Raw genomic sequence first — 25,965 nt, 5'->3', positions numbered from 1 at the left:
GGGCTTCCCAAAGCCCCCACAGGGGTGGGCATCACCACCAGCCCAGCACCTCATCCCCTCTGCTCATCACAGCCCTTGGCTTTCCCTTCCCACCCCTCCTGCTGGCACCTGTCACCTCCTGTGCTCTGTGTCCCTCCCTGCCAGACCTCTCCTGTTGGAACCCTGGATGCTGAGAATTTTGGCCTTTCTGTGCTGCCAGGCACTGACCCCCAAGAGAACACTGCATTTGACCTGAGGCCATGGAGAAAGCTTCCAAAATTGAATTATAGTACTGGGATTATGGGTGTGGAGTTTGAATAGAAGTGTGTGATATCACAGGGTGGAAAACTTAGAATTTAAGGGTTTAGAATATAGTAATAGAGATAAAGCAAGATGGAGGTTTTAGGATGAAGGCTGGACCTTCTTCTTCACCTTCTTCTTCTTCACCTTCTTCTTCTTCACCTTCTTCTTCTTCATCTTCTTGTCCATGGGTTTGGGTGGTTTTGTGTAATTGGATTAAAAAGTCCACATTGCGGGGCACAGGTGGTTGGTTATTGGGTTAAAAGTAAAAATAATTTAGCTGTCATTTCTTAATTGGACAGTTTACCCTTAAAAGGCCTTGTAGAGAGAGAGATACATCTCCATTTTCAGTTTGTTAGAGTGCTGTAAAACTCAGTTTGTGAGACTGTAGCAGAGGGAAGAACTAATAAACATCTGAGCCAGAACAAGAAATAGCATCTCACACATTTAATCCCGAGCCAGGCAAACAGAAGTTGAGACTCCACTCTCTCCTGCTGCCTTCGTGGAGGCAAACACCCCCAGGGCTGAGGGGGGACTGGTCCTGGGGGTGCCTGCAGCCTGCCTGGGGGGCAGAGAGGGGCAGGGGGTGCAGCAGTGCCCGGCCTTGCCCCCAGCCCTGTGCTCTGGGGCAGAAATGGGCTCCGGCCCTGAGGAGAACCCTCAGAGCTGCACCAGGGGCACTGCACAGGAACCTGCAGCTGCCAAACCCACCAGAGCTCCTCCTGCTACACTCTGGGCAGGAGCAGCCATCCCCTTGCCATGCTGACCTTCCCTCACTCCCTGCCCAGCCCTGGGAAGCTCCGTGGCTGTCAAACACAATTTCCTCAGTTATCTCCTCTTTAGGGGTACCCTGGGTGGCGTTTGGCAGACAAGTGTAACACATCACAATTTCCTCCTGGGCGTTTTGAGAAACTTTGGGCTGCTCTGGGCCAGAGGCTGCCTTGCCCAGGGGGTTTGGGCTCAGGGGGACACCTGGAGCTGCTGGAGGAGGGGAGGCAGCCCAGCTGCTCTGCTATTTCTTGTCATTGCTGCTGGCAAAGGTGAGGAGATCCATGGCTGTGACCACGCCGAGCACCGTCTGCTTCCTGGAGGAGCTGCCATTCCCACTCACTGGAAGCACAGAAAATTCCACCTTAGTGGCAGAAAAAAAATTTAAAAAAACACCACCCCCACCAGCCCCCTCAGCACCTTCCAGCTGTGCAGAGGCTGCTGGGTTTTTTATTAAAAGAAAACCCTAACAGGGACAGTGTCTGCCTGAGCTCTGCCTCCACAGAAATGATGGTGGAGCCTCAGTCAGGTCACTGTGATCACACCAGAGAGGTTTTTGCTGCAAATAACCCACCTTTCCCAGAGCAGGAAACTTAATTTCCCAGTTGTTTTTAGCCAATCTCTGTTCCAGCCCTGCTCCTGTCACCACAGAACTTTTCAGAGCAAACTAATGAGACTCTCAAAAAGCAGCAGTCAGGCACTTTTCTGCCCTGTTCTCATAACATCCCACACCACCATTAATGAAACAGCACTTCAATAATTGTTTTAACTGTCTGATAAATGTTTGCTTAAATAAAAATAAAACTAGCCACCAGAGCCCAAACACAAGATAAAATGCAAGCTCCAAAGGTGTGGGAAGAAAGTAATAAATAAGGGACTAAGTGTGACAGCATTAGAACAGCAGCTCTGATAAAGCAAGTGGGTGTTGCCTGAAAATCAGAACAAGAGCTGCTGCAGACAGCTGGCTGGTATTTTTTTTGATGGGTGCCATTTAATTTGATGATACCATTTAATTTATATCAAAATGTGATACAGAAGAGATATTCCTTATTTTATGACAACACAGCTGAGAAAGGAAATTCTGCCTGGCATTAGTTTTGGTGACCGAATTTGAAACGTGCATCAAAGGCAGTTTTGAGTAACAGATTTTTATGTGTTCCCAAGTTGTGGGAACATGGATGGGCTCGCAAAGCTCCAGAGCTGATGGGGCTCTGGGGGAGCAGGTCCTGGAGAGGGAAGGTTTGGGATGTTTGGGTTTTGGAGGCCCCAAGCTGAGCAGGCATCCCTTGATGGAGCCACTCACTGCTCACCTGAGGGATGCTTTGCATGCTCAGTGTGCAATCCCATCAAATCAGCACAATTACACCCTTCAGCCCTAATTCACAAGACCTAAACCTGGCTCTTCTGACTGCTTTTTGTGTTGCTCATTTTCCCAGCCAAGGTCAGATCTGTGCTCCTGGTGGTGTAATTGCTCTGGGAAGGTGTGCTGAGCAGCACCTGCCACCACACCTCTTTTGGCTCAGAGGAGACACAAGGGCTGATCCCTGCTGGGGTGTGTCAGCAATCCTGATGCTGCTGCAGGTGACTCTGCTGGGCTGGCTTGCACACCAAGGGGAAGGTGGTTGTGCAGTGGATTGAGAATAAAACCAATAAAATCTGCTTTAAAGGTGCTGCCAGACTGGCCCAGCATCCCTCCACCCAGCCATGGTCCAGGGCAGGCTCACACAGCTGCCCCAGGCTACACCAGTGCCCCTGGTGACCCACAGGGCTTGCTCATGGCCCACCCCAATTCTTCTCAGCTTTCTCACCTTAGGTGCCTGAATTCCACCCAGGCTTTACCTGTTGTGGCCAAATGCTCCTTCTGACCTTGTCCCTGGGCTACAGAACTCTACAGAGATCCCTAATTTCCCCCTTGCTTGCTTTGCCCCTCTCCCCTCATCCCTGTGGTGTCAGGAGGAGTCCTGGGTGAGGAGTGGGCAGTTCAGGGCTCTGCAGAGCAGAAACCTCTGGGGGCTCACAGGTGCACTGAAACCTGCCTCAATCAGCTTGGGAATGTCCCTCTCCCCTCTCAAACACTTGTGCCAGGAGTTCCTGCAGGTACCTACACTGCATCTGCTCGTGCACAACGATGGCAAAGTGGTCGTTCTCCAGGAGGCAGGAAAGCTTCCCAAGGCTGTCCTCCAGGCCGACCTAAACAGGGCAAAATTCAACATTTAACCTTTTACTTCACCTGGCAGTGGCTGAGCTGTGATTTTGAAGGGTGCTGATTCCCCAGCTGGATGAAATCCCCTGTCAGTGCTTAGTGTGAAAAGCTCTGCAGGGCTTTTACAGGTGCTTGTCCTTACTCTCATCCCCAAGATGTCACCATGGCCCTCCCCACTCCTCTCTGCCTTCTCTTCTCCCAGCTCCTCTCACACCCCAGGGTGCTGCTGGTGCCCCTGTCCCTCTGTCCCTGTCCCCAGCCAGGCTGACACCATCCCCAGCCTCAGAGGTACCTTGGAGAACTGGTCGTAGGTGACCTTGGTGACAGGGTCTGACAACTCCACATTTCCATCCTGCACGGAGCTCAGGGTGTTGCTGAGGGTCACCATTCCCAAAATAAGCCTGTAAGGGAACAGGGAGTTTTCCAGAAGGTCAGACCTGAGGTGGAACACACATTTTATGCAGGGGCTGAACTGCTGTGTTGAAGTCAGTGACCAAATTGCTGCAGTCAAGGGGAGGCACCAGGTTTCTCCTCACTTGGGCAGAACAAGGAAGTCTTTGTCCTCACCAAGCTGTTGGTTTCCCAGCAGTTAAAATCTGCTGCTGCAGTCCAGGATTCAGCAGCTGGGAGAAGGAAAACCCAGAATGGGCTCTTCAGCTGCTTATTTGTGAGGGTTTCCCCCAGCTCTCACTCCCCTGGGCTCCCCTTGCCTGTGCACTGACCCAGCATCTTCTGCTTTGGTGGGCACTGGACTGGGCTTTAACTGGATCTTTTACAGGAGTTTTATTGATGAATCTTCCCAAGGAGGCAGATGACTTTTTAAAATTATCGGAGTCTGTCACAGACATCTTTTATGAAAAATCCTTAGGATTTTTCCTCCTGAGAAGCTGAGAGGCCTCAGGAACAAAATGTAAACAATGATTATCTGCTGCTGTGGAATGCAACAGGTGCATCTGTGATTGGCTCATGTTGGTTTGTTTGTAATTAATGGCCAATCACAGTCAGCTGGCTCAGACTCTCTGTCCGACACAGAAGCTTTGTTATCATTCTTTCCGATTCTATCCTTAGCCAGCCTTCTGATGAAACCTTGTCTTCTATTCTTTTGGTGGAGTTTTAATGTAATATATATCATAAAATAATAAATCAGCCTTCTGAAACAGGGAGTCAGATCCTCATCTCTTCCCTTATCCAAGAACCCCTGTGAAGAGGGTGACTGTCACAAGAGTCCAACACATTTACCCATGAGTGAATGGCACCTGAGCTTCATCATGACTGATTTTTCTGTCCAAATGCCCATCTGCAGTGAGCAGAAATAGTTACCCTGACTCAGCAACAACAGGAGCTTGATCATATCCCTTCTCCTGGAGGATCTCAATTGCCTTTTGGCAGCTGACCTCTGGGAGGAGGATGAGAGGGGCCGAGAGATTCAGTTTCTGCACCTTGATGTCCCACCACCTGTTGGGAGACAAATGGCAGTGCTGAGCTGTGGCTGCTGCACAGCTGTGGCCTTCAGCAGAGGGACAAGGCCAGAGGAGATGAGGGACAGTCTGTCTGCCTGAAAAGCCAGCCCCACTCCTAGAGCCAAAGCAGAAATGCCACCACGGCCCGGTCTTGTTGAAGCCAAGCTTTCCCTGTGCCCAGTGTTCATGCAGCTCCAGAGGCAGGGATGAGACCAGCAAGGTGCTGAGCTGTCCTGAATCCAAGGAAGGGCTTCACTTCAAGCTCAGAAATGGGAGACCTACCAGTTTGACTCCTTTGTTCTGTATCCTTGGTCCTCACAAGGCAGCATTTGCAGCTCCTGCAGGAGAGAGCCTCGCAGAGACGCTCGTGTGACTTATGGGGGACAAGCTGAGCTGGGTTGTGGGGCAGCACAAGCAGCTCCCAAACATCCCAGCCCTGAGTCCTTGCAGAAAAGGCACTGCTGGAGCCTGGAAGGGCCAAGAGCAGCTCTAACCAGACACAAGAGGCCTTGGAAATGTGTTAAGTTTTTAGGAAATATTTTACAAGAACTTTTGGTAAAGGAGAAGGTGACATTAGTAATATCTGCTGTCTTTAGGGTGAGACCATGAGCTTTTGTAAACAACTGGCATTTGCCCAGCCACACATCAACTGGCATCAGGAGTTTGCCTGTGACTCCCTGAGGGGACTCTTTCCCCATGGTGTCCAAGGCACAGCAGAGTTGACCAACTTTTCTGGCCAGCAGCTCTGGAAGGTGAAAATTTCCTGTTTTATGCCTGAAAAGAGCTGCAGAGCTGTTTGAAAGGGGGCTTGCTACAACAGGGACCCACCTCCCCAGCAGCCTGATGGTCCTTTGAACATCAGATGTGGAGCAGAGAGAGGTTTCCAGAGGGTGTTTTAGGTGGCCTGGGCTGCCACGTGGGAGTGGAGCAGCTACTTTGGGACAGAAATGGCTCCTTTATAGACTTTAATTGTAGAGCTGAGAGATAACCACTCAAAAGAGAGGAGCTGACATCACAGCCTCCCCAGAGGGGTCTGGACTTTACTGTGTTTGTCCTAAACACTAAAAAGGAACATTTTCCTTTGAAGATAATGATTTCCAGACTCAGAAAGCTGATTCCCTCAGCACAGTTTATCCCAGCAGAAGTTGTCTTACCAAGGCTTGTGCTCCTGGGCGTCATTTAGGAACCCATTTTTTATCATCCACTGATCATTCACAAATTTGGACCTAGAAATCACCAACAAAGAGCAACTCTGTGAGGCTTCCAGAAGAAGTTTTGTGCAGCAGACCACAGCACTGCCCCGGGGCTCTCATGATTTTTGCAGCTGGCTGCTCTCAGCCCCTTTTAAGGTCAACAGGAGCATGGGGTGCTCAGTAACTCTTTGAAGCACTCCAGCTATTTGCCTTCCTCACTTCAGGCATGCAGGCTCAGAAAGTGCAGCTTGGCTGAGCCCTGCTCTGTGCAGTGAGTCAGAGAGGAGATAATAAAGAGGAAATAACCCCCAAGTGTCCCAACACCCATCCCCTGATGGCTGCCACGCTGATGTGCTGTTCCTCCCTGCTGTTTATTTTGCTTTTTCCCTGTGGTCTTCCTGAGGGAGACTCCCAGCTCTGGGCTCACTCCATGTGCCTTGCTATTGGATTTATTGGGGTTCTGCTGCGCCCCAGCTGCTGTCCCAGGAGGCCCTGGGAGCAGGGCAGGGAGCAGGACACTCACATGTAGTTGCGGACGGAGTCGGGCAGGATGACAACGCAGCGCTGGCCCTCCTGCAGCTCCCTGGCAGCTCTCACAGCCACAGACATGGCACTGCCCGAGCTGCCACCTGCAGGGACACCAAGGACAGGGGGACAAGGGTCAGGGCTGCCCAGGGCCACTGTCCTGCAGTGGGAAGCACAGATAAAGGTGGCACCTTGCTTGGGACACTGGGATGGGAGGACAGCCAACCCCAAAGCCTTGTAGGGTTTAGGGCCAGGCAGAGGTGGGGACTGGTGGGATGTGCTCATATTGGCTTTGGAGCCAGTGTGAAAGTCACCTCATGGACTTCATGAACCATTTCTTGTGGGCAGACCAAGAAATGGAGACCTCTTCTGAGAAGTGCCATGCAGGGACATTCAGAACACACTGCCCACACCACACCCTCCCTTTGCATGAGCAGAAACCACGCCAGTTCTGGAGCTTCTGGCTGACATACTTGGCAGCCAAAGACTGGCTTTAAATGCACTGTAAAGACTGAAAAAAAAACCCCATAAACATTTCATTCATGCTTGGAATACCAGGCCAACATGATGGGAAGGCCTGAATGCTGCCCGTGTCTGTGTGCACGCATGTGGTTTGCTGCACGTAGGGAAAGCAGGTCCCTGCTTTACAGGGGCAATTCCTCCAGCACCAGTCTGAGCACTGGAAGTCAGACACATTCCACTATCTGTGTGCCAATTACAGCCTGCATTCAAGGCAGCACGTATTTTACAGCAGGTTAATTATCCCTGGGTCACATTTTTCAAACAAACGAGGAACGGCCCTGAAAAATGCAGCTCAGGGAACACGAAGCTGTTCACAAATTATGGTTGAGTTCAAACAAGTGGTTTCTGTTGAAACACAGTGACTCCCTGCCTGCCAGGTTAAATCAACATTTAAGTGTTTCATTACATATATATAGGCTGATCTTTTTCCAAAACTCCCTGGATAGGAGTGCTCAGGGCTTTTATCAGCTGTAACTACGAGCCTACGTGGTGTCTGCTCCTGGGTGCAAACCTGTGTCTGTTTGCTTGGCGTCAGGGAAGGCTGAAAACAAGGCTGATGCTCTGTGGAGGCTCTCAGGGTACAGGCAGGGTCTGTCTGAGGGCACCTGTTCCTTTTGGGAAGCCAGAGGGATCACTTACAGCTTGTTGGCACGGGGAGCAATACTCAGTAAGAACATCTCACACTTTCTTTGCTTTCAGGCCTTGCTGGTCCAAAGCTGGCACCTCTGGTGTGGCAGTGACACTGAGCACGGCCTCACAGAGCTGCTGGCACAGCCCACCTGTCCTGCCCTGAGCCCCACTAATCCTCCCTGCAGCCTCTGTAACTCTACACTGCCTGAAGATCCAGTTCCACTGCAAAAGTGCTCCAGTAAGGAGAGAATTATTTCTTCTATAATTACTGTGGCTGGTGAGTCAGAGCCCAGACCAGACTGAGGGAAACACCTCTGGAGCCTGCAGTGACCTCTGCACAGCCCCAGGCTCAGCCTTTCAGCCCTGCTGACCCAGCAGACACAAAAATGCAGAGGGCACCTCCTCTGGGGAGTTTTGGTCCCAGAAGGATGAGGTTCAGAGGGTTTGTGAAGGGGACAGACTGCTGTGGCTGCACTGTGCTTACCACACAACAAGCCCTCCTCTCTGATCAGCCTGCGGGACATGAGGAACGAGTCTCTGTCGTTGCTTTTGTACCACTGATCCACCACCTGCAAGGAAAGCAAGGAGGATGAGTCTTGGAAATGTCATTTCAGGCTGCCCTGACCCTCTGAGGCACACCATGGTGCTGATGCCCACAACATCTGGCAGCTCTGAGCTGCCTTCCATATTTGCTGAAAGGATTTGTCAGAACACCCATGTGCTGGAGTTCTTGCTTGCAGACACCCATACCTTTCCAGCATCCTTTCCTTGGAGAGTTAGGGATGCCTGACAGGTCCAGAGTTAGGATGTGGAGGAGTATTTATGATGTCCCAGGTTAGGGTACATTAATGATTCAAAATTTGCCAAAATGAGATCCAGCTACAAGAATCAGTGTGGATTATTAAGGTGACAGCTCTACAGCCAGGTGCTGACAACAGGGATGTAGTCAACACCTGAAAGCAGAAATAATCACAGGTCTGAGGCTGTGAGGAACCTTTCTAGAATAAGGCCAGGGCAACACAGGCAGCCTGTGTTAGGGATGTAAAGCTCTGTGGCAGCTGAGACACTGATAACAAGAGCTGCAAGGTTCACATTCTGCTGTCTTGCTTGGATCTTGTCATCAGCCTGTGCATGGTGCAGGATTTCTGCTCTCTGTGTGTGCTGCCTGAGGCACAGGAGGCTCAGGAAAGAGCAGGTGATGAGGAACAGCCTCAGCACAGGCACCTGTGTGACCACAGCCAGATGGGCACCTCTGAATGATGGTGAGGCTGAGGACACACACACTGTGTTCAATGCCTGCTTTTCACCTCTATCTGCCTTCTCCTTGGGGGTCAGTGTCATTGTTTGACATGGGAGGAATTTAGGGAAGTGAGGCAAAAGCTTTTTGTGTAACTGACAGTTTGTTAAACCACTGAGAAGCCGAATACAGCTCTGTGAAAAACACATGGTTTTTATCTCTTGGAAAAGTGGAAAAGTCTCCATAACCTTAACAAAAGGGACTTCTCTGCCTAAGTGAACTGAAAAAAAACCATTTTAAAGGTAGTAAACTGACTGGAAATTTTAGGGTTTTTTTCTTTACATTATCAGTGAGAAAGAAAAGGTTGTGGGGGGGACAAGAAGTGTTCTGAAGTGTTTGTTTTGATTCTTACTACTTTTTTTTTTCTTTTAATTACTTTTAATAAAATTTTCCTTATTCTCTTTTAAAGCTTTGAGCTTGCTTCATCTATCTCACAGCAGGAAGTGAATGCATTAGTGATTGACCAGCACCAAAACCTACCACACTCTTTGGTGCATTGGCCAGGAAATTTTAAATTTGAAGAAACCTTAAATTAACAAACCAAAACCGCTACAGTGAATTATAATCAGAGTTACTCAGAAAGTAACTGGGTATCCCAATCCCCCTATAACAACTTGTTCTGCACTGGGAAGATACATCAGGACCACCACACCTCTGGCCTTGGGAGCAGGCTGAATGGCAAGGCAGAGAGCAGGCAGAGGCCCCTCCTCAGAGTGTCACCACATTTCTCTTCACAGAGAAAAGCAAGGCACAATTCTTCCCAAGAACATTTCTGGGTTTCACATTCTCTGAACCTCAGAGAAAGGAAAAACAATTCTTATCTCATTTGCTGTGCCTGTGTTTGTGCAAAAGTAGAATGCAATATGGAGATTGTTTACCCTAAGTGATGGTGTTTTGTTTCCTTGGCCTGTCAGGGCCAGGTGTGTGAGTCAGGACTGTTGGGTGACAGCCACGAGATTCTGTGCAGTTGAGTGCTTGGCAGATTCAGTTTAGATGTAATGTAAAATAGTGTAATATAATATAGAATAATATAGTATAATAAAGTAATTAATTAGCCTTCTGATATCAATGGAGTCCTTCTCATAATTTCTCCCCACCACGGGGGTTGGCCTGCTTCAATATCACAGGGTTACTCACGGATCTGTCGAGGACAGTGGGGATGAAGTCGTGCCCAATGCCCTCCACCTCGATGGTTGTGGTGTTGGTTTTGTTCATCTCGCTGGGCAGGGCAACGATGGAGCCATCAGGGTCCACACCAACAATCTGGGAGGGAAAGGCATTTCGTCAAACCAAAATGGGAATTCAGAAACAGCCAAGCACAAAACTCAAAGGAAAAGTTACCCACACCCATATGTTATAGATGGATAATGAGATGATTTGCTCTCACAATTAAAAGATAACAGTTGTGTGAATATTAATAAAAGCTTTAGTGATGTACAGTTATGTTATTGTGGTTTAGATGCCCTCTGTTCTCCCCACAGTTCCCTTTCCCCCTGTATTGTTGCCATCACACAGCCTGGGCTGTCCAGGACAGGTACAAAGAAGCTGCACAGGTGTCCCTTGCATGGGGCAGCTGGGAATGGAAAAGCTTGGGGGTGCTCAGGGGGTGAGCACGGCAACAGCTGAGCTCCAATCCAGTGACAAGAAAGCAGTTTGCACTGATAAATGGCACAGAAGAGCTGAGTGACAGACTTTGGGAGGGGCCAGGGCTGGCTGATGCAGCCCCAAGGGGTATAAAAGACTGAGCATCCATCTTGAAGAAGACCCAACCATGTGGTATCCATGAGAGCAGTTCCCAGCACTGCAGCTTTTTCCTTATGCAGTCCTTTGTTGTATTTTTGTTAAGCTTTAATAAACCATTTTAAATTTTCAAAGTGAGCAGTTGTTTCTCACACTGATCAGCAGTGTTTCCTTCCCCTGATATTCATTAATATTCCTAATCACTGGCAGCATGGAGAGCTTCCAGGATAAAAGGGTGCTGTTTTTCACTGTCTTCTTAAATAGATCCTAGGTAGCCTTCAGCTGTTGCAGAAGTGACTGGTGGCTTAAAATGTTATCACTCTCAAGGTGTTTGTCATCACCCCCTTGGCAGAGCCTGCCACTTCCCTGAGCACAGTGCCAGACCAGAGCTCCTTAATCTGCTCTAGGTGAAGCCAGCAGTGAGCTCCAACCTGTGGAAACCTGTGCATACACACATCCTTTCTGGACCTAGCTGTGCTGGCTGATGGTCATTTCTGGTGATTTTCCCTGGATATTTACAGCTTTGTGTCTGGGCTGGTGTGCTTCCCTGTCACTGTGATATTTTCTGAAAAATCCTCTTTGTTTAGAATTTTGTTCTGGGAAGCTGAGAGGCCTCAAAAAAAAAAGAAAACAATAATTATCTGATTGCTTAGGGATGTAGTCTAGAAATCGTTTACCAACCAGGAAAGCATCTTTGATTAGTTCTATGTGAATGGTTTTTAATCAATGACCAATCACAGCCAGCTGTGTCGGACTCTGAGGAGTCAGTCATGAGTTTTTATTATTCATTCTTGTTTAGCTTTCTGATCTGTCCTTTCTCTTTCTTTAGTATAGTTTTATAACATAATATAATAGTATATTATATAATAGAACATAATAGTGTACAATGTAATAGTATAGCATATAATATACTATATATAATATACTATATATAGTAGATATTATATACTATATATAATATACTGTGTATAACTAATACAATATAATATAATATAATATAATATAATATAATATAATATAATATAATATAATATAATATAATATAAGCCTTCTAAGAGCATAGAGTCAAATTCTCATCTCTCACCTCATCCTGAGAACCTCACAATACCACACATCCCTCAACACAGCTTCAGGTGCAGACAGCAACAATTCCCTCAGGTGAGCTGTAGGGTTAGGCAGGAAATGACATGCAGGGACAGGACAAGGGGGAATTGGCTTTGAGCTGAAGGAGGGTAGACTTATATTGGATAATAGGAAGAAATCTCTTATTGTGAGGGTGGTGAGGCCCTGGCACAGGTTGCCCAGAGAAGTTGTGGGTGCCCCATCCCTGGAGTTGCTCAAGGCCAGCTCTGAGCAACCTGGTCTGGTGGAAGGTGTCCCTGACAACGGCAGGAGGGTGGAATGGGACAACCCCCAATGTCCCTTCCAACCCAAACCACTCTGTGATTCCATGAAAACCCCGGCAGTCCTGCCTTACCTTGCACTCTGGGCACTTCTCCTTCAGCTTCCTGGCCACACCAGTGATGGTTCCTCCCGTGCCAGACCCAATCACCACCATGTGCACCTTGCCTGCAGACCAGGGGGCAGAGAGGTTTGCAGGGGCTCAGCACAGCCCCCAGCAGGATCTCCCCTTTATTCAGAGCCCTGTGTCCCCCAGAACCCCTGTGAGCAGAGGTCAGGCTGTGCTGGTGTCACAGCCTGGTCCTGTGCAAAGCTCAGATGAGCTTGCAGGAGCTGAGCACAGCTGATCCTGCCTCACTGCAGGGAGCTGAAGGTGACCTCCAGATCTCCATGATTTCTGCTTCTTTGGTTCTACTGAGCAGAGGGAACAGCATGAAGCTGTGTCAGGGGAGGTTTAAGTTGGATATTAGGGAAAGGTTTTTCCCCCAGAGGGTTGGTTTGGCACTGAGCAGGCTCCCCAGGGCAGGGGTCACAGCACCAGCCTGCCAGAGCTCAAGGAGTGTATGGACAATGCTCTCAGGCACGTGGTGTCACTTTTTAGGTGTGCAGGACCACAAGACGGACTTTGATAATCCTCTCCAACTCAGGATATCCAACTCAGGATATTCTGTGATATGGTTTAAAGGGGAGGGAATGTCTCAGCACATCCACCCCTTCAAACCACAGTGTATCAAAGCAAGCCACACACATGAATATCACGGACAGGCACAACCTGCAGCCTGTGCTGCATCCACAGGAGGGAGGGCTGAGCTCTGCACTGGCACCTGCCTCACCAGATGCTGCCCCACTGGCGTGGCTGAAATCACACAGATTTAGGGCTGGAAGGAGCAGAATTGGAGCCTGGCCTTCAAAACCTGATGCTGCAGCTGCATTGGGACCTGCAACCCACAGCTGGCAGCCAGCTGGAGCAAACCCTGACCCTGTGGAGGAGGCAAGGTTGGGATTCTTGTTGCCATTGATACCTGACTGCTTTACAGCTCTGATAACAGCTCTCCAATTAAAATCCCCAAGTCCTGGTCATGCTTTACAGTGCTCCAGAACTGGCAATAAATGTCACTTCTATCTGCACAAACATGGACTGGGACAGCCCTTTATCCTCCCCCAGCCCTCACTTCCAACGGCACTGTTTGGGAGGTTTTAATTTGCAAATGAGAGCGCTGGATCAGACCATGCCCTGGTGGATTTATATTCCCCTCCAAAGCCTCGTGGGACCTCTTGTGCTGCCAGCTGGCAGGTCACTGTCAAGAGACATGTTCTGTCTCCTTTAGGTACAACCTGAGTTCCTTGAGCCTCTGGTGTCCCTCCCCAGGTTTTGCAATGGGAGGGGAGAGCCGGTAAGCCCTGCTGGCTGAGGTGGCTCTGGAGTGGATTAGGAGAGGTTACAACACTCTGTGTGTCAGTGTTATTAAGATAATGCTGCCTCTGCTCCTCCAGAGGGCCTTTGGGCTGTTTCTAGACCATCAGGTCAATAAATGATGTAAATGAAGGCACAGACAGTACCTTCACACTGCTCCAGGATCTCCTCGGCCGTGGTGTCGTAGTGAGCCAGGGGGTTGCTGGGGTTTCTGTACTGTTTATTCCAGCAGAGAACAGCAGGGTTACCATGTGAAGAGCAGGTCAAACACCAAACCAGCCACAGCTCCTGACACAGCTGTACCCAAAGCATGCAGCCCCTGCTCTCCTTGCCCAGGGGAAACCCACCCCACCAGGACAGGTCACGGGTGTTCCTCCTGTTTGGCGCTTTGGGACAGATTCCCAAACCCACTTGGGAGGTTAAGTGTGCCCACAAACACTCACTGCCCAGCACTTGGTGCCCATTAGGTGTGGGGATGGTTCGGAGGCTGGAGAAGCTGTCCTGATCATCAATCAGCACAGACTGGCACAGATTTCCAAGCCCTCTTGGGGTTTTTCCACACTGGGAGGTTAAGTGTGCCCACAAACACTTATTCTCCAGCACCTGGTGCCCATTAGGTGTGGGGATGGTTCAGAGGCTGGAGAAGCTGTCCTGATCATCAATCAGCTCTCATGAACAGAGGGATTTTGCAGCACTGATATTTGTGCACCCCACGTTCACACCCATGGACCAAAAAATGAGCTGAAAAGCTCATCCAAGTCTTTGAGCTGCTTTTTTCTCAGAAGGAAGGAGCTTGCCTGATTTTCCTGCACTTCAGGGGCTCCTTGCTCAGGGGTCAAACCAAGTGCCCTCCTTGGTCCCAAGTGGACCAAGTCCCCTGCAAGAATCTCTGGCATGAGTCACCAGGGTTTGCCCTTTACAGCACGAGGTTTATTTTCGAGGCTGCTAGCCAGGCTTAAAAAGTGGGGTTTTTTTCAGGTCAAAGTTAAATCTGAAGCAATTTGAGGAGTCTGAATTGTGCAATAAAACCCAGCCTCACCCACACCCAGGCTTTGGCAGAAGTGTTGCAGGTTTGGAAGTGCCCCTTATTTTGTTTCTGTCCCCCTGTGCTTTGCAGAGGGGTGATTAAATTTCAAATGCCATAAAACACTGATGAAATCTGCCAGTCCAAATGGAGCCCCCAAACACAGGCACACTTGGAGAGCACCCTATAAACCCTCTTGGGAAAGGCAGCCAGTGGAGGGATGGCCTTTACCTGGTCCAGGATGTGAGAGTTTGGGATTTGACTTTTCAGCTTCCAGGCCACGCGGACGTTGGACTCGGGGGCATCAAAGCGAGTGCACGGTGTCCTGACAATTTCAGCACCCAGGGCCTTCAGGATATCGACCTTTGGGATGAGAAGAGGAGCTGCACACAGCTGATCCCACTCAGGGAGGGTAACCTGAGCCTGCAGGCCCAGGGCAGTGCCAGATGCCAGAGCAGCTTTGCATGTGGGAGGCATTTATCATGTGGAGATACAATGTCCAATTCTGGGCTCTGCTGTCTCTGACAAGCTCCAGCAGCCCAGGGCCTCCTGCCCAAAGCTGGCACGTGGATTTGAGCCTGGCATCCTGCCCTGTCCTACTTGGAGGGCAGGATGGGGACAGGGTGGAGGGAGGCGACAGTGTGCTGCTCCTTGGGGCCAGAGGAAAAGGGCAGAGGGAGCTGGACAGGGAACAGGGTCTCCTGTGTGTTGGGCCTGGAGCCCCAGCATGCAAAGGGAAGATAAAGAAGCTGTTTTTGCCATAGGCCCCTTCTCTTGTCTCACCAAAATCAGGGAAGGAGCAATCAGCCCCTGGGAGATGGGGCTGTCAGTGGGACAGGGAGTGTTGGGACACCTGGAGATGAAGCCCACGGCAGCTGGAAGTGGCATCTGAGCTTGAGTGAGATTTGGGTTGAATTGAGGGTGACACTTTGGAGAAGGGCTCAGTCCTGAGCCAGGTCAGGGTGCATGTCTGGCTGCACTGGCAGGAGTTCAGCTGAGCTGTCTGTGAGGCTCTTGGCTCACCAGTGAGGGATTTCTGCCATCTCCAGGACTCTGTGTTCACCTCACCATCAGCTCTCGTGCAAGTGACTTGAGGCACCACCCTGAGAAACAGCTCAGGCAACTCTGACTGTCTCCAGGTGAAAGAAAACCATAAACACACCGAGAGGCCAAGTGACCTGTCAGATGTCAGGGGGGCAGTGAGCAGGGCTGGCAGGGGAGCCCTGCCTGCTTCTCCTGCTGTGCTTCATGTGCAGCAGAGCCTGCTCTGTCCCTGCACCCACACACTGGGTTTGGCTATCTCACCATCCCAGCTGCACTTCTGACACCAGACAGCCACCAGGCCACCACAGGCTGCTTTTTTTTCCCTGAAAAGGCAAAGTTCTGAAAAGCAGCTGTGGCAGTGGGTGGTTGGCTTTTAAAGGGCTCCAGGGAGGGAGAGGCTGAGGGAGGGAGGGAGGGAGGAAGGAAAGGAAGGAAGGAAGGAGGGGAAGGGGAAGGGGAAGGGGAAGGGGAAGGGGAAGGGGAAGGGGAAGGGGAAGGGGAAGGGGAAGGGGAAGGGGAAGGGGAAGGGGAAGGGGAAGGGGAAGGGGAAGGGGAAGGGGAAGGGGAAGGGGAAGGGGAAGGGGAAGGGGAAGGGGAAGGGGAAGGGGAAGGGGAAGGAAGGAGGGAGAGGAAGGAAGGATGTTCCCTGGCTGTGGGGTAAAACCAAAGAGAGCTCTGACCTTCTCCATACTCATTTTCTCTGGCAGGACGATGATGCAGCGGTAACCCTTGAGTGCAGCCACCAGTGCCAGCCCGATCCCTGCAGGGTGGGGAGCACAGGGAATTGGTTGGCACCACCACAATTTGGAAATTTGGCAAGAGCAGCCCTGCCCATGCTCCTCTCCCCTGGATGGAACCATGGAGGGGTCACTGCCCAGCCACAGGTGAGGGCATCCCCCACGAGCCCCCTGGGATGTGCTGGGAGCACCAGGGAGGGTGGGAGGATGTGTTGGCAGGGAAGAGGAGCTGCAGCATCACTCCTGCTCCCAGGAGCTCCTCATTCTCACTGAGAGAACAGGGAGAGCTTTTCTCCCCCCACCGAGGCTCAGCCACCTTCCTATGGGTTTGGAAACTCAGGAAAGTGGTGATTTTCCTTTCCCTCCCCTCAGTTGTGGGGGACAGACAGACAGACAGGACTCTGCATATTTATCCATGACACCTCTGCTCCAGTTTCACTGGGGTGATGGATGGAGCCAGCTGCTCCCAGCTAGAGCAGGAAGGTGAGGCAGCAGGAAGGAGCAGCCTGTCCCTGCCAGGGCTGCAGGGAGCCTGCTGCCATTCCAGCTGCCCCAGGCAGGCAGGGAGCCAGTGTGATCCATGTGGGACACAGCTCTGGGGGAGCACAGACCTCCCTGGCTCCATGTCTGGGGTGACACAGTGTGGTGGGGTGACAAGTGACACCAACAAGGGCAAAAAATCACAGGAATTCTCTTCCAACCCATCATGGAATGGTCTCTGGGAACCTCTGAGAATTCAAAAGCTTCCCAGCCTGAAAACACCTAGGGTTGCCCCAGCTCCTGATGCTGTCTGCTTTGGTGCAAGGAGACCTTCCAGGCACACCTGTGCAGGTGTGGGACCCTCACAGGACCCTCAGGAATTTCAGCAAGGAGGCATCTCAGCATCCCAGGAAGCCCATGCCACCAGGAGGGGAGCTGAGGGGAGGATGGAGCCAGAACCCACCTTGTAACCCCAAATGCAAATCCCTGCTCCTGAGAAATTCCCCCCTGCCCAGTTCCCAGGCAGAGGGAGCATCCCTGCCCTTCCCACCTGTGTTTCCTGAAGTGGGTTCAATCAGGGTGTCTCCTGGTTTGATGATCCCAGCTCTCTCTGCATCCTCCACCATCCTGAGGCTGATGCGGTCCTTCACGCTGCCCCCAGCATTGAAGTACTCACATTTTGCCACTGGAAAGGGAAAAAAAGAGGAGACTCCATCAGGCACCAGCTCCCCCAGGCCTCACTGCAGTGTTAGGACACCTCTTCCCCCTCTGCAGGACTGTCCTTTGCTCAGGGGAATGCACCCACTATCTGCTTGTCTGGGATTATCCATCAGCACAGACTCCTTCTTTCCCCCACGTTTCCTTCACCCTGGATGGGTTTGAAGTCAACCTGGATGGCCCAGGATGGGTTCAAAATCAGCTGGGCATGGTCACTGCAAGGTGGAAGGTCCCACAAAGGCACAGCACTCCTTGAGGACTCTTCTGTGGGCAAGGGATAGCAGCAAGGCCTCACTGTCTCTCCTGGCCCATTGAGGTTTTTAACAGATATTTATCTAAAAAGCTGCCCTTTTGCAGTGATCTGTAGTCCTGACTGAGGTGCCATAAAAAATCCCAAACAATAGAAAGAACATTTTCAAGTGTCAGGCTAAATTATAGTTGGTTTTTTTTCACTGAGCTAGCAACAAACTAAGAAACTTTCCAAGGCACATTCAGATTGCAATGCAAGGCACATCCCAGTCCTCATTAGGGCCTCCACACCACAGCATTCTTCTTACCAAGCCTTTGATGCACATCTGCAGCTGAACTGGTGCTACTGAGCTCTGTTTTATGGACAGCAGGGAGAAATGGGGATTTCCAGGGGTGTTTTTCCCTTCACCTTGGCAGACACAGCGACCTAAGGCTGAGAAATCAGCCCTGCACCTGAGCAGCCTGAACAGGAAAGGGAATCTTGTGCTCATCATTACATTTCATAATGCAAAATGCCACAGCTCCAGCTGCACGAGGGTGCCTGGGGGCACAGAAAACACCAGGCCATCCCATCCAGCTGTGGCTGCTTCCTTTTATTCCTGTGTTTGCTGGGAAGGGGCTGTGTGCTGACACAGAGCTGCTCTGCCTGTTCTGCTCTGCTTCCCCTCCTGTGCCAGGGGAGGGAGACACCATCCCAGAAAATGGGATCTGCCTGCTTTTCCCAGCACCTAAAGCACCAGCCAGACACACTCCAAGGGACAGGCTGCTCCAGAGGTGCAGCAGGCACTGCACATCTGTCCTCCCACCCCCATGGTGTCCTGGTGTCCCCTCAGCTCTCACTGTGGGCAGGGTGAGGCAGTGCAGGGTGCAATAGCAAGCCATGACTAAAAGCTGGAATCTATGGGGAAAACCATCCTTGGTTTTCCAGTGTGGAGGTTGCAGGGCTGGTGGCCCAAGGATCCCAGATGCTGAGAAGGGATCAGGTGGGAAAGCCCAGAGTGCTTTCCCTGTGTTTGTATGCTCAGTGGGGTCTGGCTGCCCTTATAGTTATTCATAGTTATTTAATTTAATCATGGTTATTTCATGAATAACTCTGTGGTTCCCAGCTGACACACAGCACTGCAGGGCTCTGTTGTGCCATGAGTGCTCAGCAAGTCTCTTCTTGCTCAGCTGTGTGACACTCCTGGCACTCTCTGCCTCTCAGAATTTGCCTTTCTGCCCAATTTGGACCAAATTAATTATCAGGGTTAGGAGTTACAGGAAAGGAGACTGAAAAGTCCACATGCACACATCTGAGTTTATCACCCTTGTGACTGTAGGGGACCAGCCTAAAGCCAAACCTTACATGAGACAGCACCAGCAAACATCTCCTTAGGGAGAGGACTGAGATCCATCCCCAAATCTGGGCCAGCTCTGCTCTGAGCTTATGCTGCTGTTATCTGGCAGGAGAGATGCCCCACTACCATTGCCCACCTGCTCATTGCTGCTTGAAACCTCCTGTTTGGCCCAAGAAATTGCTGCGTAACAAGCAGGAGAGCCCAACATGAGCCACCTCTGCCCCTCCCCATCTCTGTTCCTCTCACAGAGCCTCTTCTGAAGCCCCCCTCCAGCACCCCTCACCCTCACCTCAAGGCATGCAAAAACCTGCTGGCAAGGGGACACTCACAGAGCTCACACTTGAGCCCATAGGACTTCCCAATCTTGTTGATTTGGACCATTGGGGTGCAGCCAATTTTCTTGAGTATATTGGGCAAGATCTTCTTTTCTTCTGTCCTGAAATAATGCAGGGAAAAACAAAGGAAAAAGTAAAATCAAAACTATTGTTGTGCAACATGAACCAAGAGAAAATCTAAGTGAGGTTTCAGCAGCTTTATCAAGGCCACCAAAACACAGCCCAGCTCCAAGAGAAGAAGTCCCCATCAACAATTAGTGGCACCAGGAGTTAATTACAGTTCTCCCTCATGAGTTATTAGGGTTTTTACATAAAAAGTAAACTAATTCATTTTCAGGGCTGTTCTGAAATGCCTTGCTCTGCAAAACTCTAGGCCAGATCTATAATGAGTGAGAAGATGCTGGCAAGCCCTAGGACTTTATGCTGTGGGTGATAAAACCAGGAGATAGAGCACGAGGCTCCTCCTCTTCTCCCCATCCTGCCCAGCCCCATCTCTGCTCCCCACATTTCCAGCTGCCTCTGCTGCTGCTGCCCAGGACTGCCAAACTTGCAAGGATGGCTCCATCAGAGAAGCCCAAACCTCAGAGTGTTCTGGGGGTGTTTTGCAAACAGTTGAACGCAGCTCTGTGATCAGTGAGATTCAGCTGCCCAGATTTGCTCCAGCAGGAGTCAAAAACCACAGCAAGAGCAACCTGAAAAAAAACCTGTTTGGCCACGACACCTTGCCAGGTAACTCACAGCCCTGAGCTCTGTCACAGATTGACAAGGGCTGTGTTTGTTTGGGCCACATCATAAGCTGTGATGGTTTGATGCTGGTGCAATGCCAGTGCCCCCATGAAAATATATTCTCCCCAGTGGCTGCTGTGAGACGTGACCAGGAATAGAGCAAAGCAGGCTCAAGCTTAGAAGTAAAGAAAAACAATTTATTAACCTACAGCTATATGCAAAAAGGAACACACACACAACTCAGAATGAAAACCTTCCAAAACATTCCTCCTCCCCCCACCCAATTTCCAACACAGCACAGTGAGACAAAACCTTGGATTCTGCAGGTGTGATACAAACACCTCCTGCCCTGCACGAGTGCAGGGGTTTAGTGAAGGTCTTTCCTACCAGGAGGCTCCAGGCTCCCTGCATCCCTAGCCCAGAAATGATGGGATGTGTTATTACCCTTCCCTCTGTGGGAAGGGTTTGCAGAGACATCTCAGGCTCCACTGGGTGCTGCCAAATGTGAGGCAACACCACAATAAATGAGCTTCCCCCACAGCTGCTCCAAAAGCCACTTTTGAAATGCCCAGGGATTTATTTCAGTGGGGCTGAGCCTTGGCTCCTTCAGGCAAGGTTTAACTGAGCCTGGCTCTCTTGAGGGTGACCTGAGTTCCTGCATTGCACATCTGGATTGCATCCTGCAGGTGCTGATGTCAGCTCAGGACAGCAGACAAGGATGGTTTTCCCCTAAGATTCCAGCTTTTAGTCATGGCTTGCTATTCCTTGAGATGTCCGGGGGAAAACCAGTCCTGGCAAAGCAAAGGATTCCTGCTGAGGTTAGGCTGGGTCAGAACCAGCTCGAGGGGTGGCAGAACTAGTCTACCTCTGTATCTCTAAAGAATTCAAATATTTAATATTCTTAATTAAAATAACAACCTGTCTCCTCCCTCTGCTTCTACCCCCAAAACTCAATCAGATTTCACCTAGGAATCTCAGGAAGTCCAGAGATTTTTGCTCCATCTTTTGTGGCTTACCCAGAGCAGGGAAAGCAAACCACCTCTCCCTCCACGCCCTGCTGCAGAGCTGTGATGTGTCCCAGTGTCTTTTTTTCCCTGCCACACAGGGAGTTATGTTCCAGCTCCTGCCCCAGCAGGGCTGCGTGGGCTCCCTCAGCCAGACTCCATTCCCAGAGCAGAGTTTGGGAAATGTCTCCCCATCTCCCATCTGGGGGTGGGATGGGCCCAGCCACTGGCACCACCATGGCACCCTGATGCTAAATTGTTTGCAAAAATATAATTTTATCCTGCTCAGAATGATAATTGAGTGGGAAAAAAAAAAATTCATTTTGACTGAAACTGATTCTCCCCTCAGGCACCAGCTGCAGGGGTGGCACTGAGCCATGCACAGCTTGCTGGATCAGCTCCAGGGCTCTGCATTCCATCCATTCCTCCCTCCTGCATGGGCCAGACCCAGAGGCTGCTCTGGGCTACCCACATGCTGGTGGCTGTGCCCTGACCTTGTCCTGCCTGGCACATGGTCAGTGCTGCACCTCCCATGGCCTCCAATCCCTGCAGCTGCATTCCAGGAGTTTTACTCCACTGGCTGGAGCTGGATCCCTGCTTCACATCTCTGCACTGCAGGACGTGTCTGTAGTTCCTCTGACATTTATGGGAGAGCCTTATCTTTAGTAGCTTGTCTGTGTCTGGTTTGCAGGGTCATTAAAGCACCTCTTGTCAGGACTAGTCTGGGCCCTCACGTCACCCTGGGAGGGAACCTGCTGCTCTGAGGGCAACAACAGCTCAGAGCAAGAACTTTTCTCTGCACTGGGGCCATTTACTGCTGATATAAAAGCCCAGGCCCTGGTAATCCATTTTTGTGAAGGCCTCTCGGCCATCTAAAATAAGATGCCCCCAAACAAGGAGGTGCTCTGGAAAACACAAACCATGAGACTCGAGCCTAGGTGTTTGCAGAGCAAGGCATTTCAAGCCACATCCTTCTGCAAAAATAAAAGGGAGTGAAAAAAAATCTTCTTGGAGAGGAGTTACTAATCTGCTTTTGCCATTTGGAATATAAACCATCATTAACACAATAGCTGGCTTCTGGCCATGAGCATCCTGGTGTAACAACAACCTCCAGGAAAAGGTGCTGAGGTGCACCCTGAAGAAAGCAGCATGGAGGAATTACTTACAAGGGAACACAGGAGTGTGGAGACTTGCTGGCAGGAGTTGTGGCTGTCCATGTGCACTTACTGGGCAAGTTGGGGAGGATCCAGGTGCTGTCCTGCCCATTGGCACCCCTGCCATTCACCAGGGGGCACTTCTTACCCAGCTCCTGTGGGGTGGAAACAGAGGCCACATGTCACTGTCATATTTTCTGAAAAATCTCTTTGCCAGAATTTCTTTTCCTGGGAAGCCTCTGCTTTCTCCATGTTTTGCTATGTTGGAATGTGATTTGGAGAATTGTTTACCCAGCATGTGAATTGTTTTTAATTAATGGCCAATCACAGCCAGCTGGGGCAGGCTCTCTGAGTCTGTCAGGAGATTTTATTATTCATTCTTTTCCAGCCTTCTGTCTGTCTCTTTTCTCTTTCTTTAGTATAGTTTTAGTATAATGTAATGTAATGTAATACATCAGCCTTCTGAGAACTTGAAGTCAATTCTCATCTCTCACCTCATCCTGGGGACCCTCAATTCATGCAAGGGTTTGTAGAGGGATAGAATATAAGCAAATTAAGGTAGTATAGAAAGTAATCTTACCCCCTAAAGAGTTGCAGGTGGGTTAATTATTAAGGATTAGGAGCAGGCCTGACTTTAACAGGCCACACCTGTAGCCAGTAAGAAGAGTGTTATAAAAGAGTGGATTGGTTAATTGAGGGCAACTGGAGTCAGGTGGCTACTGCAAGAAGAAGAAAGAGTCAGTGCTTGGAGGAGCTGCCTGTGAAGACCATCAAGGAGGTATGAAGCTCTTGTGCTAAGAACACAACAATATGAAATCTTTGCAGTATAATGACAACAAGGGTTGTAAAGCACTTGAATGGAATCTCCAGTGAAGTGGTGTAGTCACCATCCCTGGAAGTGTTCAAAACTCCTGTGGAGGTGGCACTTGAGGACACAGACTCGTGGTGAACATGGTGGTGTGGGTTCGTGGCTGGAGCTGATGATCACAACAGTCTTTTCCAACCTTAGCAATTCCATGATTCCATGACAAAATTCCTCTTTTGGAGTGGTATGTTAGACCCCATACATCATCTGGGCATCCTCTCCAGTACATCTCCTTCCCCATCTCAAAATCATCAGCTCCACTAGGAAATTTGATGCTCCTAATTTAATTATTTGGTCAAGAACAGCTTTTTTTCACCCTAGCAGTGAAGAACCTGCAGGTAAATCAATCCAGCAATAATTGGAGAATGCTTTTATGGTGATGGTGGGACTTAGAGGTCACCTCTGCTCTGGCATTCAAGTGTATTAAAACTGAGAAAAAAGATCCAACAAAAATTAAACAGCAAAGGGCAGCAAATGTGCTTGGGGTACTGAGCAACTCCCACAGTAAAGCAGCTTAAAAAGAGGAGGATTCATCAGGCTGGAAGTGAGACAAGAGTCTGGTGCTGAGAGCAGGCTCTAAATCCTGGGGGAGTTGGAGAAGCTGCATCAAATAATGAGCAATAAATAATAATGCAGAATGGAATTATCAGGATCAACTACAGAGGCAGAGCAGATAAAAAATGGAATGAGAAAAGGGTTAAACAAGTTAGAAAGGGTCGAGTTCAGTAGCAGATTTTAAGCACACAAGCCCTGATGGTATCAGTGCTCTGCAGGAAGGCAATTTGCTGGGCTGTTCTCTCTGTATTGCTGGTGCATATACAGACAAAAGGAGGAGTCTGGGCTTAAAGTTTATTTTCAGCAACTCCTAGTGAACAGCAGCAGAAACAAATAAACCCAGAAAAGGGTTACATGCAGGTTTGGTGTGACCTCTCTGCTCTGATCCTCTCTGCAATCCATCCACCATGCGTGTGCTAAAAAAAAGAACCACATGGAGAAAAACCACATGTTTTTTGGTACCTGTAAGTTCCTTTTCTGGCTTGTTCACAGAATGAATTACCTTGATTCAACCATTAGTGAATAAAGGCACCTTGAAACTCCACAGGGTCATGGATGGAGGCTTGTGTCTCACTTAGACTGATGATGGGAGCTGCTGTTAGGTTGCTTAGTATGCCCTGTCTCCCTACACCTCTGTCGTGGTGCATTCTGCAATTAGAGCAAGTCTGACCCTTTCCTTACCTTCTGCTGCAGCAGAAATTATCAAAGACATGATGCTGGACATTCCTTCTGCATTTAACTTCAGACTGAGAACAGGGACATCATTTTGCCATCTGACAGGACCAAGCCAGTGACTCAAAGAAGAAACATCTCATTTCTAAACACAGAGACTTGCCTGCTGCCATGTGGAGGGGCCATGGAAAATCCAGTTTAGTTGGGGAGCTTCATCTCCCCCGCCCAGGCCACAAAGCCACAGCCCTGTTCCCCCTCAGCCCCTGGGCTCCCTGCCAGTAGCTGTGGCTCACAGTGATAGAATTGTGGTCTTTGTTGATGGAGTGACAAAACTATCCCCTAAAAAGGAAATAAGCCCAGATGTTTCTCTCTTCAATTAGGTGAAAAGGTATTTCATTGGGCTTCACCTCAAATTGAAGGATAGCTAACGGGGCAGGAGACAAAAAGTCCTGCTTGAGCAATTTACTAGAAAAAGAAGAGAACAACTGAATTAATGGTTTCGTGAGGTGTTTTACCAGGGGCGGGAGGGCCTCTTGCACTTGGATTGGTTTTTCTCTGTAAAGAGTTTGTTATTTTGCCTTTTATTAAAACCTTTTTGTTTCTAACACTCCCACAAAAGCTATTCTGCTAATTGAATGCCTTCTAAGGTAGCTGAGCTATCTTAAGTGTGAAATATATCTTTAAGAGCTTATGAGACCTGTCTCAAAGACACACCTATTTCACACAGCGGCCAGCATGCTGCTGTGGCTGAGTCCTGATTATCTGAATTCCTTGTGGCTTGACACACGAGCCCATGGGCAGCCTTAATTACCATTTCTGCCATCCTCCTGCTGCTTGCCTGCTCCTTTCACCCTCCTGGTGGGAGTTTCTCTGCAGCAGCCTGGCAGGACAGCCCGAGGTCTGTGCTGTGATTCCCTGGTGGCTTCCACGCTGGATGGGGCTGGGCTCTCCCTGGAACACAGAAACACACCCCACATTGTTAATCCAGCAACACCAGAGGGGTGGAACAGCCTGTGGTGAGTGGCTGAACTTTCTCCTTATCCAGAGGCACCACAGCATCTCTGAAATTGGAGGTCAGCAATTCCTGTTGTAACCAGGCCCCACAGCTAAAGCAGACAGAGAAATCTGGTCCAGCCCCACACCGGATGCTCAGCCACCTTTTCTTCTCCAGAGACAGCACCCCCAGCCTCAGAGAGCAGCAGGAAACCACGAGGCTGCAGGGCAGTCACCCCAAAATGCCAAATCCTGCAGCCAACAAAAGCTCTCCCAGCAAACTTTGCCTCCCAGTGCTCGTCCCCACCACTGCTGCTCATGGAGAGGGATTAAAGGGGAAAAAAATGGTTCATTTCCTTGCAAGCCAGGTTTTATGCTGGCCTTGAGTATATCTCCCACAGCAAATCTGTGTTTTCCTATCTAATTAGCTGGGAAGGAGCAAAAGTCACCTGTGGGTAAAGAAGAGATAATCCACAGTGTATCAGAGGTGGTCAGCAGGCTTTCACAACTGAGCTCATCAGCTACCACCCAAAATGCAGGCTGTTAGAATTCCAGATATTGAGAATTTTAGATTTTTTTTGTGTTGAAAGACACAGGCTGTCAAGAGAACACTACATTTAACCTGAAGCTGTAGAGAAAAC

The 25,965-nt window shown here is 49.8% G+C and overlaps 1 protein-coding gene across 1 annotated transcript; it reads right to left on the bottom strand.

The window, feature by feature from the left end:
• Positions 1-1,291: 1,291 nt before the first annotated feature.
• On the bottom strand, positions 1,292-25,644 carry LOC131096956 (cystathionine beta-synthase-like). Its single transcript, XM_058045589.1, is given in 18 exon segments — positions 1,292-1,389; positions 3,153-3,237; positions 3,543-3,651; positions 4,571-4,705; positions 5,865-5,936; positions 6,427-6,532; positions 8,065-8,149; positions 10,015-10,140; positions 12,095-12,186; positions 13,579-13,648; positions 14,688-14,819; positions 16,181-16,260; positions 17,268-17,402; positions 19,350-19,456; positions 22,252-22,394; positions 25,143-25,178; positions 25,180-25,282; positions 25,607-25,644. Coding segments are annotated over 18 exon segments (1,752 nt in total).
• Positions 25,645-25,965: the final 321 nt, after the last annotated feature.

Source organism: Melospiza georgiana, chromosome 2, assembly GCF_028018845.1.
Source record: "Melospiza georgiana isolate bMelGeo1 chromosome 2, bMelGeo1.pri, whole genome shotgun sequence".
Taxonomy (NCBI): domain Eukaryota; kingdom Metazoa; phylum Chordata; class Aves; order Passeriformes; family Passerellidae; genus Melospiza; species Melospiza georgiana.
This window is presented reverse-complemented; position numbering and strand designations above follow the sequence as displayed.